The following is an 11,859-nucleotide window of genomic DNA, read 5'->3' as shown; positions in this document are numbered from 1 at the left end:
GACTCCTATTTATTGTTAGTGGAAATAACCTTCATTGAACAACTGATATCTGTTATTTTCTCATTTAATACTCGTAACAATCTGGTAAGTTGTGTTCTACTTTTACACGCTTTATTACAGAAAAGGAAATTGAAGCTCAATTTCCTTAAAGAAGATGTCTAAGATGAAGCAGCTTGGAAGTGCCAGAAGCAAGGTTTAAAACTAGATCTCCTTGACACTGATTTCTGTGCTTTTAAATATTTACTGTAATTCGGTCAATATGTGAGGTGATCTTCAGCATGTGTGTCTCCAGAGTATTTGAGTAAAAGTTTTAATTCTTCTTTGGTTACGAGAAGCGCATGCTTAGGAGACAAGTTCTAAACGGGCTGTATGAGTAAGTGGTTAAGGCTGCCTGTTTGAGGGCTGAGTTCTCAGATGATGCACTGCCGCTTCGGAACATACTGCGTGAATGTGAAATGAAGAGCCTGCCGATCCAGCCCCTGGCAAAGAGTGTCGACCGTAGCTGCCTTCGTACACATCATATGTAGCGTCATTGTGATGTCTCAAGTTCAGCCAGACCAGCCTGCTTTCCCCCGGGATGGAAGCCGCACCAGCATGCCATGACTATAGCAGAACCAGCAGTCCGTTTCGGGAATTCATTTCTAGGGTTTGATCTCTTAAGCAGAGAAAATCACCTGGGGAACTTTGTGAAAATAGGGACTACAAGCTGCATCCACGGATTAGTATTTACAGGCAGGGCTGAAATTGCCAGATTGGCCGGATTAGAAATCGGGGACTTAAAACCTTAGTTTTGCATTAAAATTCCCGAAGTTACGTTATAGACTAGAACACAATTTGCATGGCTTTTTAAAAGATAAATCACGTGTCTTCAAAGAAATGCTAAGCTTTTAGCTGCTAGAGCTCCACTTGGGGGTGATTGGAGTTTCCTCTTCCGTGAAGGCTGTTTCCTCAGAAATGTCTAAGAAGCAACAGACGCGATTAGAGCCTCCTGTCATTCTCAAGAAGAAGCAGGTTGTCCACGTGTTCTGGGAATTCTAGGGCAGTCCTCTCAATTTTATTCATTCAATGACTCATATGTTTTTAGGTCTAGCGATTGCATTGTCCAGTGCACTTTGTGGTCAAGGGCATCTGGGGACAGGGGTTTTGGCATTTCCTAAATCCTTGCCTGGCCTTCATGTTTCAGGTAGCTACATGTACTTACCTTTGTGGAGCCCTTAGCATCCTTTGACCATCCGCAAAGGGTGGAAGCCTTCAGAGTGAAAAAAAGGCTGTTCTCCAACCATGTAACTCTGCCAAGCCACAGCCAGTAAACGTAAATACAGTTTGAGCTCCTAATATGAATGAAGTACTTTATATTCCTAACTGCTAACTCATAACGTGATCTCATAGATTGGGTATTATGATCCTCGTGAGAGAGAATAGGAAATAACTCCTTGCCACATACTCACTAACTGGCAAAATCACCAGCTGAAGTCCTGTCATCTTGGCCTCAAATTGTGGGGACCACTAACCATCATGTCATCTGACTGCTTACAGTTGTCTTCTCACTCTGATCTCCTAGTTCCTGAAGCAAAGGGCGGAGAGTTACTGCTCGAGTAGCTCTTGGCCCAGGTTCAAGGGTAGTAGACTTTGTCTTATAACCTCAAAACAGTTTTCACATTTCCAGTTTGGAGCTGATCACTGAATTTGCTGTGTCCTGATACTTTGCCTTTCTAATACTCTTTTTGAAGACATTCATGTACCTCTCACTGCCTGGTCCTGGTTCAGATGCTAGTCTCCTGGCCCTTGTCACATCTTTTTGTCCCTTATCCATATTGGCAAAGTAGTGAGAGATACAGATAAGGAAGTAAACTTGGGGAAAATATATAATTTTAAAACTATTCAGAGATAACAAGGTAAGATGACTATTTTTTTTAATTTAAATAAAATAACACATTGTCATTTAAATTTCATGTGATATTTGAAAAACTATTTAATTTTACCATTTTGGTGCACGATGGATTCAGTGCTTTATGGCTTTGCCTATCTAGCCATTCAGGAAAGGATGAAAGAATGGAAAAATCATATTAAAATACTCTCAGTTTAACAGTAAGGAGAAATTTATTTGCTAATTTCTTAGAAAAAGTGCCAGATTCACTTGTTTATACAAAGAGGTGTGAGGTCAATATTATTTCCTGCCAAAGACTGGTCATCTTGTTTTGCAATCCCTCTAAAAGTCCAGACAGAGCAATTAAAAGTTTTCAAAAATCAGTAACTAGTTTCATCTCTGCAAATTCCAGGGTGGGATTCGTTTTCCAAAGCATCCAGCAATAGAATTAGCCAGGCCAGTTTATAGGAGTTTTTAATTAATCCTGAAAGAGGAGGCTAAATAGAGGTGAAAACAAAGCCCAGTGATTCTGTGGAACAAATCTGAAAGGCAGGTAACAGCCAGAGCACGTTTGCTGTCAGCACGTGCAGTGAGAGAGGCAACCTCTAAATGCAGGGCTGAGCTTTCAGCAAGAAAATGAACCTTGTTTTCGTGTCTGCCAGTAAGAGTGAAGCAAGCAACGACCTAAGCCATATTCACTCTTCTCCCAGTGTAAAGATGGTGTGTGTATTGACTCCATGGGTTTAACTGGAAGTGTGTCCTTCTGTTTATGATTTCTTCCTAGAACATACACTAGGAATAGAAAAGAAACCTTCTTGATGCAATAAGTTATAAAACGCTCTTCAGGCGTGTAGTGTTGTCTGTTGCATGTGGGTTTGTTGTGCTGTGTACTTCCTTCTTTGCAGCATTGACAGTTTCCTTACAGAACGCAAACTTCAGAATTATGCTGTAGCTTGGCCTCTGGGAATGTCTTTTACAACAAATGGATAAGATTTGGCTATCGAGAAGTCATCATCTTGTTTAACTTCATTTCTTCCAGGGGAAAAAAGTAAGAAAAATGTCAACAAAATTGCTATCTATAAGTTCCCATTAAAAGTATATTTTGCGAAAATTTTGCAACTAAATTAAGTAATAACCTCTTTTGTTAGTGTTTTTTTTTTTTTTTTACTTTTTGGGATTTTCTCTCAAATGAGGGACACCAGTACTCACCACTCACCATCCACAGTCATATGTGATGTTTCCACTTTGTGCTCCTGTAACACCCTGAGCATATAGATATCTCTTACCTATTCGTCGTGTTCTACTCCAGTCATTACTTTTCTGTTCCCTCTCTCAACTGGGCAGTAAAGTCCCCGAGTTGGAAGTACCTTCTCAGTCGTCTCCATTCCTAGCAGGTTATGGGGCACAGAAGAGACCTGCCCAAAATAATTATTTTGAATGAATAAAAAGACAAATGAAATCAAGTGGCCCCCTAAGAATATGAGAAAGACAATTTCTGAAAAGGGGCTAAATAATAATAAGCACAGTTATGTTTGTAGGTGGCAGTAATGACAGAAGGCCAACACCACTAATGTGGTGCCACCAGCATATGTGATGTTTCCACTTTGTGCTCCTGTAACACCCTGAGCATATAGATAGCTCTTACCTATTCGTCGTGTTCTACTCCAATCATTACTTTTCTGTTCCCTCTCTCACACTGGGCAGTAAAGTCCCCGAGTTGGAAGTACCTTCTCAGTCGTCTCCATTCCTAGCAGGTTATGGGGCACAGAAGAGACCTGCCCAAAATAATTATTTTGAATGAATAAAAAGACAAATGAAATCAAGTGGCCCCACTAAGAATATGAGAAAGACAATTTCTGAAAAGGGGCTAAATAATAATAAGCACAGTTATGTTTTGTAGGTGGCAGTAATGACAGAAGGCCAACACCACTAATGTGGTGTCACCAGCAGTGACAGGAGTTTGCTATCAGTAGAAAATGACATTGTGAGTAATGAACGTGCAGCCTTGAGCTACTGCAGTGGCATCGTAGAGCCTTGCGGAGGGGTGAGAACAGAGCACCATGGGGCACGTGGTTTCACTGTAATCATTGACCCTTTTCTTCATCTGAAAGTGGGATGCGGTCCTTCTGGGAACTGTTTTTTAAATAGCTGAAAAGTTTCACGTGTTACAGGTGAGGAAACTGAGGCTCAGATGGTTAAAGTGAATGGTCCGAGGTCATTAAGCTGGTGGATCACTGGACTGACATCATAATGCTGTGCACCAGGATACAGCTGAGTGCTCTGGACCATCAGGAGTGATGGTTGATTAACTTAAAACCATAAAACCGTAGAAGTGTTGCTTGTGGCAGTAAACGGTCTTTGCGTCAAGTTCAGAGCACATTTTCTTAGATCTCAAACTCCCACTTACTGTTATTTGCAAACAGGATTTTTTGTGAAGAATTAAAAAAAAAACATATGCCAGGCAGAAAATGAAAGCCTTTTGAAAAACAACCAGTCTGAGGGATTCCAGTACTCTTTTTGACACATGGAACAACTATAGCCGGAAATTTAAAATACTGAACATCCGGGCTTCCATGGTGGCGCAGTGGTTAAGCATCCACCTGCCAACACAGGAGACATGGGTTCGAGCCCTGGTCTGGGAAGATCCCACATGCCGCAGAGCAACTAAGCCCATGTACAACAACTACTGAGCCTGCGCTCTGGAGCCCGCGAGCCACAACTACTGAGCCCTCGTGCCACAACTAGTGGCACGCCTAGAGCCTGCGCTCCGCAACAAGAGAAGGCACCGCAATGAGAAGCCCGCGCACTGCAACGAAGAGTAGCCCCCGCTCGCCGCAACTAGAGAAAGCCCATGCACAGCAACAAAGACCCAACGCAGCCAAAAATAAATAAATAAAATAAATTAATTTTTTTAAAAAATTGGACATCCATGCCAATTTTTAGATATCACACTAAAAATTTGCTTAAAAACAACAGGAGCCAATTATTGAAGAGTCTCCTCTGTAGTTACTTTATCGATAAGCATAAATAAACAAATAAATAAATTTGTCATAGATTTAAATAATGATGGAAAGAATGACATTTGTTAATGTATTCAAAGATAATTATTAAGCTTCTGCTATGCATTAGTCAGGGTTCTTCAGAGCAATAGAGTCAGTAGGGTGTATACATATATAGAGAAAAAGAGATTTATTTAAGCAGTTGGCTCATGTGATTATGGGGACCAGCAAGACCACAATCTTCAGAGCAGGCCAGCGAGCTGGAAATTCCAGCAGGAGTTGATATTGAAGTCCCGAGTCCAAAGGCAGTCTGGAGAGAAAATTCTTTCCTCTTTGGAGACTTCTCTCTTAAGGCCTTCCACTAATAGGATGAGGCCCACCCACATTATAGAGGGTCTTCTGCTTTACTTAAAGTCTACAGATTTAAATGTTAATCACATCTAAAAAACACTTTCATGGCACCATCTAGACTGATGTGGACCAAAGATCTGGACAGCACAGTCTATCCAAGGTCACAAATAAATTTAGCCATCACAGACTACGTGTCAGGAGCTGTATGAAACTGAAAGTTAACACTGGGCCACAGTCGAGTTGGGAAGAACCCAATGAAGAGTTGACCACACAAACATGAGTGACACGGGTCCCAAGTGCCAGAAATGAAAAGTGTGGGTGCTTTGAGAACTTCTAATAGGGAAACCTAACCCAGTCTGAGTGACTTAGGGTGGCTCCCCTGAAAAGGTGACATTCAGGCTGGGCCCTGAAGGCTAAAAAATGGGACTAACCAAGCAAAGATGGGAGGAGAGATTTCCAAGCAGAGGAAAAGGTTCTGCAGTAGACGGAGCTCACGGAGAGCTGGGGGAAGACAGACAAACGTGGTTGGACGCTAGGACACTTGGAGGGGCAGGAGCCAGGTCCTTCACGGCCTTGTAGGTCCTATTAAAGATTTGTCACTGACCGACACAATATAGGACAGTGATTATGAAAAGCCTCTGTACATGCTCTGTGACAAGTGGGTAAGAAGGGCTGAGAGAGGCTGCAGAATGACCGGTTAGGAGGCTGGATTCTGGTGCAGGTAGAGGTGGACATGGAGAGTTGAATGAACCCAAAAGATATTTTGGAGGCTATTTAGAGAACATGATGATTAGTTATAAGGGTGGCAGGAGAGTAAGGTATCAAGGTGATTCCAAGATACCCGGCTCGCTCAACACTTTGGATGGTGGTGCTCTGGTGCTGCTTGTGATGAGAGGGAACGTTGGCAAAGGGTCTGAGTTTAGTATGGGGTCCATAGAGTTGGAGGTGCTTGTGGTGTGGCAAAGTGGAGAGATCTAACAGGCAGTTGGACATGTAGCTCTGGGACTCTAAAATGGCATCTGAGATGGTAGAGAATTGAAACTATGGAAGTGGACTTAATTGCATAGGGAGAGAGCATCATGAAAGCCAAGGACCAAGCTCAGAGCAACTCGGTACTGAAGGTGAATTACAGGAGGAGGAGATGGAAAAGGAGAATGACCTGAGACATATGGACAGAACTAGCATCTTCAAAGCCAGCAGCGTTGCGTCTCTCTGAGCCTTCCTTTCCACGGGCACAGCTCTCTAACCACAACCGGAAAAGGCTTTCCACGTTGAAGAACTTGTGCGGTTAGGCGGGGCCCACCTAGGTAATCCAGGATGATCTCCCCAACTCAAGAGTTTTAGCCTTGTTCACATCTGTAACCTTAATTCCTTTTTGCCAGGCAAGGTAATATATTCACAGGTTCTGGAGGTGAGAGCGTGGACGTTTTTAGGGGGCTGTGAGTAAGAAAGTATTCATTCCCACTTAAGCATGAATGGATATTTATTATGACTGGGAGAATCATTGTCTCTATTTAGGATATGGCTGGTTGGAGTGAGAATTTCACCCCCCTGAAAGTGGCGGGGGGGGGGGAGGTGGTGGTGTGATGAATTGGGAGTCTGGGATTGATATATATACACTAATATGTGTAAAATAGATAACTAATAAGAACCTGCTGTACAAAAAAATAAATAAAATTCAAAAATTCAAAAGAAAAAAAGAAGAAAGAATTTCACCCCCCTAATTCCAGAGAGCCTCTTGTTCTATCCTGACTATCTGAGGGAAAATGAACAAGGAAGTAATTAACATTAACAAATAAAAATAAAATCTAGAAGATTCTTGTTAACTGAGAAAATGAAACTAAGATAAATAACCAGTAGATACTCTGAAACTCATGACTCAATTTTCTAAAAACTCTCAATTTTTAGAAAGGATATTTATCATGTGGTTTTAGATACGTAAGTCCCAGAGCAATTAATCATCTAATAAATATGTCTCTAATAAGCATCCTCTAAGAGCTTGATGTTGGCAAAAATAACGTGTTTCAAATCTGCTGCCTCTGAAGCCAAAAGATTTCAAAATACTGTCTGTGCTGGTGAGGGTTGTGCTTCAAATGGGAATCAGTACTAAAATGGAAGAAAAAACAAGTGGAATCAAAGAGGAAAAAATACCCTAATATTTATAAGTTAATGAAAATGATCAAAATAGTTAACAATTATTGAGTGATTAACTTACTTCCAGTGCTATTCTGAGAGTGGTACATTACCACATTTAATCATTAAGACCCCCCCCCCCGCTACAAGGTAGGTATAATTGCCGTCCCCATTTTTGAAATGTGGAAACTGAGGCTGTCCATGCCAGGGCTAGGGGTTCAGTCCAGGGAATGTACAAACTTCAAACTATAAATTACAATAGGTCACACCTAGCACTTATTGTCTACCAAGTGCCTGTTTTAAGTATTTTACAGACGTAACATTTTCCCCACAGCTCCTTGAAGGAGGTATTTTCCCACCATCGTAGAGATGAGGAAACAGAGGTGCAAATTGGCAAAGTCACACATGTAGTAAGGGCTGAGCTGGAATTCACACCCAACGGACTGGCGCCAGAGTCCAGTTATCCAAATAACTGAAAGATGATGTTTTTTGAAACTTTTTTGTGTAGACAGAGTGTTTTTGTCAGATATTTGCTGCTATTGTCTTTTTTAAAGTATTGGAAGTGAAAAAAAATTACTGATTTGGATGGGCTAGTACACTTTCCCCTTCCAGCACTTCTTACCTTCCTCACTTACGAATTAAGAACTAGGTCATCTATAAAGTTTCTTTCAGCTGCACAATTCTGTGAACAAAATGCTTTCAGGATCATGTACCAAAATTCCTTCTATTCTTTTGAGAATCCTTGATTGTTGTGTTTTCACATGCCAGGATTTATGTTACATCTTATTGTAAAGACTAATAATCATTTATAGTAAGCATTTATTGAGTACTTGAAACACGCTAGGTGCTGTGATGAATGCATTACTTGGTTTATTGTACTTAAAGCTCACACAAGCTTCTCTCCCTGTTTCACAGATGAGGAAACCGAGCTTAGAAACATTTAAAATTATTCAAGTCACACAGCCAGTCAATGGCAGAGCTTGGAACCAACCCAGAAAGCCTTCCTCTGAAACTCTGAAGCCCAGTCCCCTTACCACTTTGTTTTGACGTGTGGGTACAAACTCAGAAACATAGAGTCAGGCTAGACTTAAGCGAAGTTGCATCATTTGGCCTACATATAAGAATGTAAAAGGAGGGGAAATAAGTGACGTGTGTGCCTAAAATCATATCTTTCTGACACAACCAAGTGGTGATTTCCACAAGCAGAGCCTTTCCTTTTGCACGTGGGGTCCAAAGGACCAGCTTAAAATATGACAATTATTTAAACATTCCCTGAGATGTATCGACAAATTAGCTCGCTTGCTGCTAATCAAGAGCAGAATCCTGAAGGAGTAAACATAGAGGTTTGTTTTGACTGAGATGGAACCGGGCAGTGTATTACCAGGGATCGTGTACATGTGTGTGCGTAAGACTGTGTAAAATTGTGTATGTCTTTGTAGGAGATTGTGTGTGCACACGGGCATGGTGGCCTCAAGCAGCTAAGGGATCGTGGAGTTAGGCATCATACTCTAGAGAAAGCATGTTATATAAGGGGAAGGAAGTGGCCGATTGAACATAAGAAGATATTAAAAAAAAGAAATGTGACCCAACACATCTGCCTCAATTTGGCCATAAGCAGAGGAGACTGAGACAGTCCTAAGGTTGGTCCCCCTTTAGGAAATGCCTGGAAACACTGATGTAGTGGGAAATGACTATAATAAAGTCATGGGTTTGTAAGGTTTGTGAAATCATCTAGCTTAAACTTTGGCCCCTACACAAACCATGTCAGTCGTCTCAGATAGCAGCTATTTGGGGCCCGTTTTAAGGTCCCAGAATGAGATTCCACCGTCACCTTTCCAGGGGTTACCTGTACTCACTACCAAGAAAGCCATTACATGTCTAAACCCTTCCACCTCACCTTAATGTCCAGTGTGTCCTCCAGAAAGGTGAAAAGCAGTTATATCACCAACTACCTAAAAAATAAGTAAATAAATAAAAAGCTGTAATACTCCTGGAGCTATCACTAAATCAGCCCATAATCTCTCTCTTTCCAATGTGATATCTTTAATTCCTTCAGTCTCACTTTATTTGTCTGGTTTTCTTTCTAAACTGAACATCTGACATGCAGAAGAAGGCCAAGTATCGTTTATGAGATGTACAGTACTTCTGTACCATATGGAAAATGACTATCATCGTTTACTGTTGCTTAGAAGTGCAGAAGTAACATTTGTGCCCATAGTAGGAGAAGGATTTGTGACTAACAAGGAATCCCCAGACAAGTTAACATTCCTTGCAAATCTACAGAAAAATCCCTTCCTTCGCTTTTTCTGAGTCTTCGCCCTCAATGACAAAAGCCGTCATGGCGATAATGTTCTTACAGAGAGCTTCTGTGTGGATGAATCAGGTGTCGTTTGAGAATGTTCGTAGCATTAATGTTATGCATACCATTCATGGATCAGGAATCTTAAATCTGTGTCCATATACAGCAGTTATTAATGAAGAATGATTACATTAGGCATTTTAATCAACACTTACACTTGCTGAAATTGTCTAATCCTTTTCTGTGTTGTTTGCAGAAATGTAACCTGGAATAGTTTAGCTATCCCAGATACACACTGCTCACCAGAGCTGGAAGAAGGCTACCAGTGCCCCCCAGGATTTAAATGCATGGACCTCGAAGATCTGGGACTTAGCAGGCAAGAGCTGGGCTACAGTGGCTTTAATGAGATAGGTCTGTCTTACTGATAAAACACCTTTTCAGTCTCTATTTTACAATGTTTATAATGGAGAAAATAGTTGTATACTTGATATTTTATGTTCAGACTGGCTGTAGTTTTTAAGAAACACAACTGTAAGTTTTAATATATTCTCCCTTATAGTCTATAACATACAGTCTGTGTCTATGTATACTCAGCAATGTCTATATAGACTTAAATATCTCTCAGCTCTTAATTATAGCATTTAAAACTGTTTATCTGTTGAGTAACGTTCAGGGTTGTGGACTCAAAGAACCCCTTGAGTCAACAAGACTTGGTTTCCTTCCACATTTAACCAGTAGGCAAGGTAAGTCTTAAGGAACTGGAATGCTAGACATTGAGGAGTGTGTGAGAGCCGAAAAGTAATTCTGGAACAGGACACAGCTAATGAGATACTTAATGAATGTGCGTCAGCTATATAACAGAGGTATGGGAAATGCTTGTATGTGAATATGACGTGCCAAACGTGTACGTGGATTTGTGGCTTGTCCTATTAAGTCCTGAAACGTGCCGTCATGCACAGCAAAGAAAGAACTTGGCATCTGCCATTTAGTTGGTATCATTGCATTTGTTACAATTCCATGCAAGTTGCACGTCTTTCACGACTGAAGCAGAAAACCATGGGATTCTAAACAATTAGTTTATGCTCTGAGAATTTGTCTCAGTCAGCTCAGGCAGCCATAACAAAATATCGTAGACTGGGTGGCATAAACAACAGAAATTTACTTCTCACCATTCTGAAGGCTGGAAGTCTGAGATCAGGACGCACCATGGTTAGGTCTGGTTACCCCTCTCCCTGGCTTGCCGATGGCTGTCTTCTCTCTGTGTGCTTATGGGATGGACTGGGGGGAAGAGAGAGAGAGAGAGTGGGGAGAGAGGGAGAGAAAGCTCTCTGGTCTCTTCTTATAAGGACACTAATCCCGTCATGAGAACCCCACGCCTCACAAGCTGGTCTAAACCAAATCAACTTTTAAAGGCCCCACCTCCTAATACCATCCCATTGGGGGGTTAGAGCTTCAATATATGAATGGCAGGGCCTGAGGGAGTGGACGTAAACATTCAATCCATAGCAGAATTGTTGGAGTCATTTGAAAAAATTTAATTTTTTCTTAAAGTTTTCAGGTCCAGGTACATTTAAGAGAGTTCTAGACACTTTTACCCAGGTCCTAAGAGGAAAGCCTTTTGGTGCGTAACGGGATGGTGGCTATGCTCTTTTGGAAGCCAAATCTACTTATTTTTCTGATGCCTTTTGGTGTGGTTTCACTTTTTAATGGGCCAGCTGTACAATGGGGATCTCATAGCCAGGAAAGAGAGTATCACCCCTGTCTACCCAGGAGGGAAACTGCTTCAAACCCAGCCCATCCACCTTCACACATCAGATAAGAGTGGCTGGTAAATCCTATTCCCACCCTGGGCTTCAGCCGTAGCAGCTCCTGGATAGTGTTATGCAGGATGGCATTATGAACTCTGGGATAAGTGTTTGACTTTCAGAAAGAACATGTGAAGGTCTTGCACTGAGTGAGGAATATGTTCTAGATATATGAACTAAACCACAAGGCTACAGCCTTTGGACTGAATATAATACTGAAATTGGGCTGAAAGAAACCTAAATAGTTGGTATTTTTAAAGAGTGCATTTTGCAAATAAATCCCTACATTTTATTCTTATATTTTAGTATGCCCTCCTAGTACATTTCCAGCATTGTATTGATCGTTAGATGGGCATTCTTCTTTTGGCCAGTGATACAGTTTTCTGGTTCATAAAAACGTAGACG

The 11,859-nt window shown here is 41.3% G+C and overlaps 1 protein-coding gene across 5 annotated transcripts in view; it reads left to right on the top strand.

The window, feature by feature from the left end:
- Positions 1–11,859, top strand: part of NALCN (sodium leak channel, non-selective) — a 318,984-nt gene that overhangs the window by 36,276 nt on the left and 270,849 nt on the right. For 4 of the 5 annotated variants that reach the window (XR_003682527.2, XM_028497339.2, XM_028497338.2 and 1 more), the window contains one exon: positions 9,906–10,060. Coding sequence is in view for 3 of the 5 variants with exons in the window: in XM_028497339.2 (XP_028353140.1) it covers positions 9,906–10,060 (155 nt within the window). In the remaining 2 variants the exon portion in view is untranslated. Of the gene's footprint in view, positions 1–9,905; positions 10,061–11,859 lie in introns of those variants that run through there. The other variant, XM_055089331.1, reaches the window with a different exon arrangement.

The sequence above is a fragment of the Physeter macrocephalus genome, chromosome 13 (genome assembly GCF_002837175.3).
Source record: "Physeter macrocephalus isolate SW-GA chromosome 13, ASM283717v5, whole genome shotgun sequence".
In the NCBI taxonomy this organism is placed as follows: domain Eukaryota; kingdom Metazoa; phylum Chordata; class Mammalia; order Artiodactyla; family Physeteridae; genus Physeter; species Physeter macrocephalus.
The sequence above is the reverse complement of the archived record's forward strand: the minus strand, read 5'-3'. Positions and strand labels throughout refer to the sequence as shown.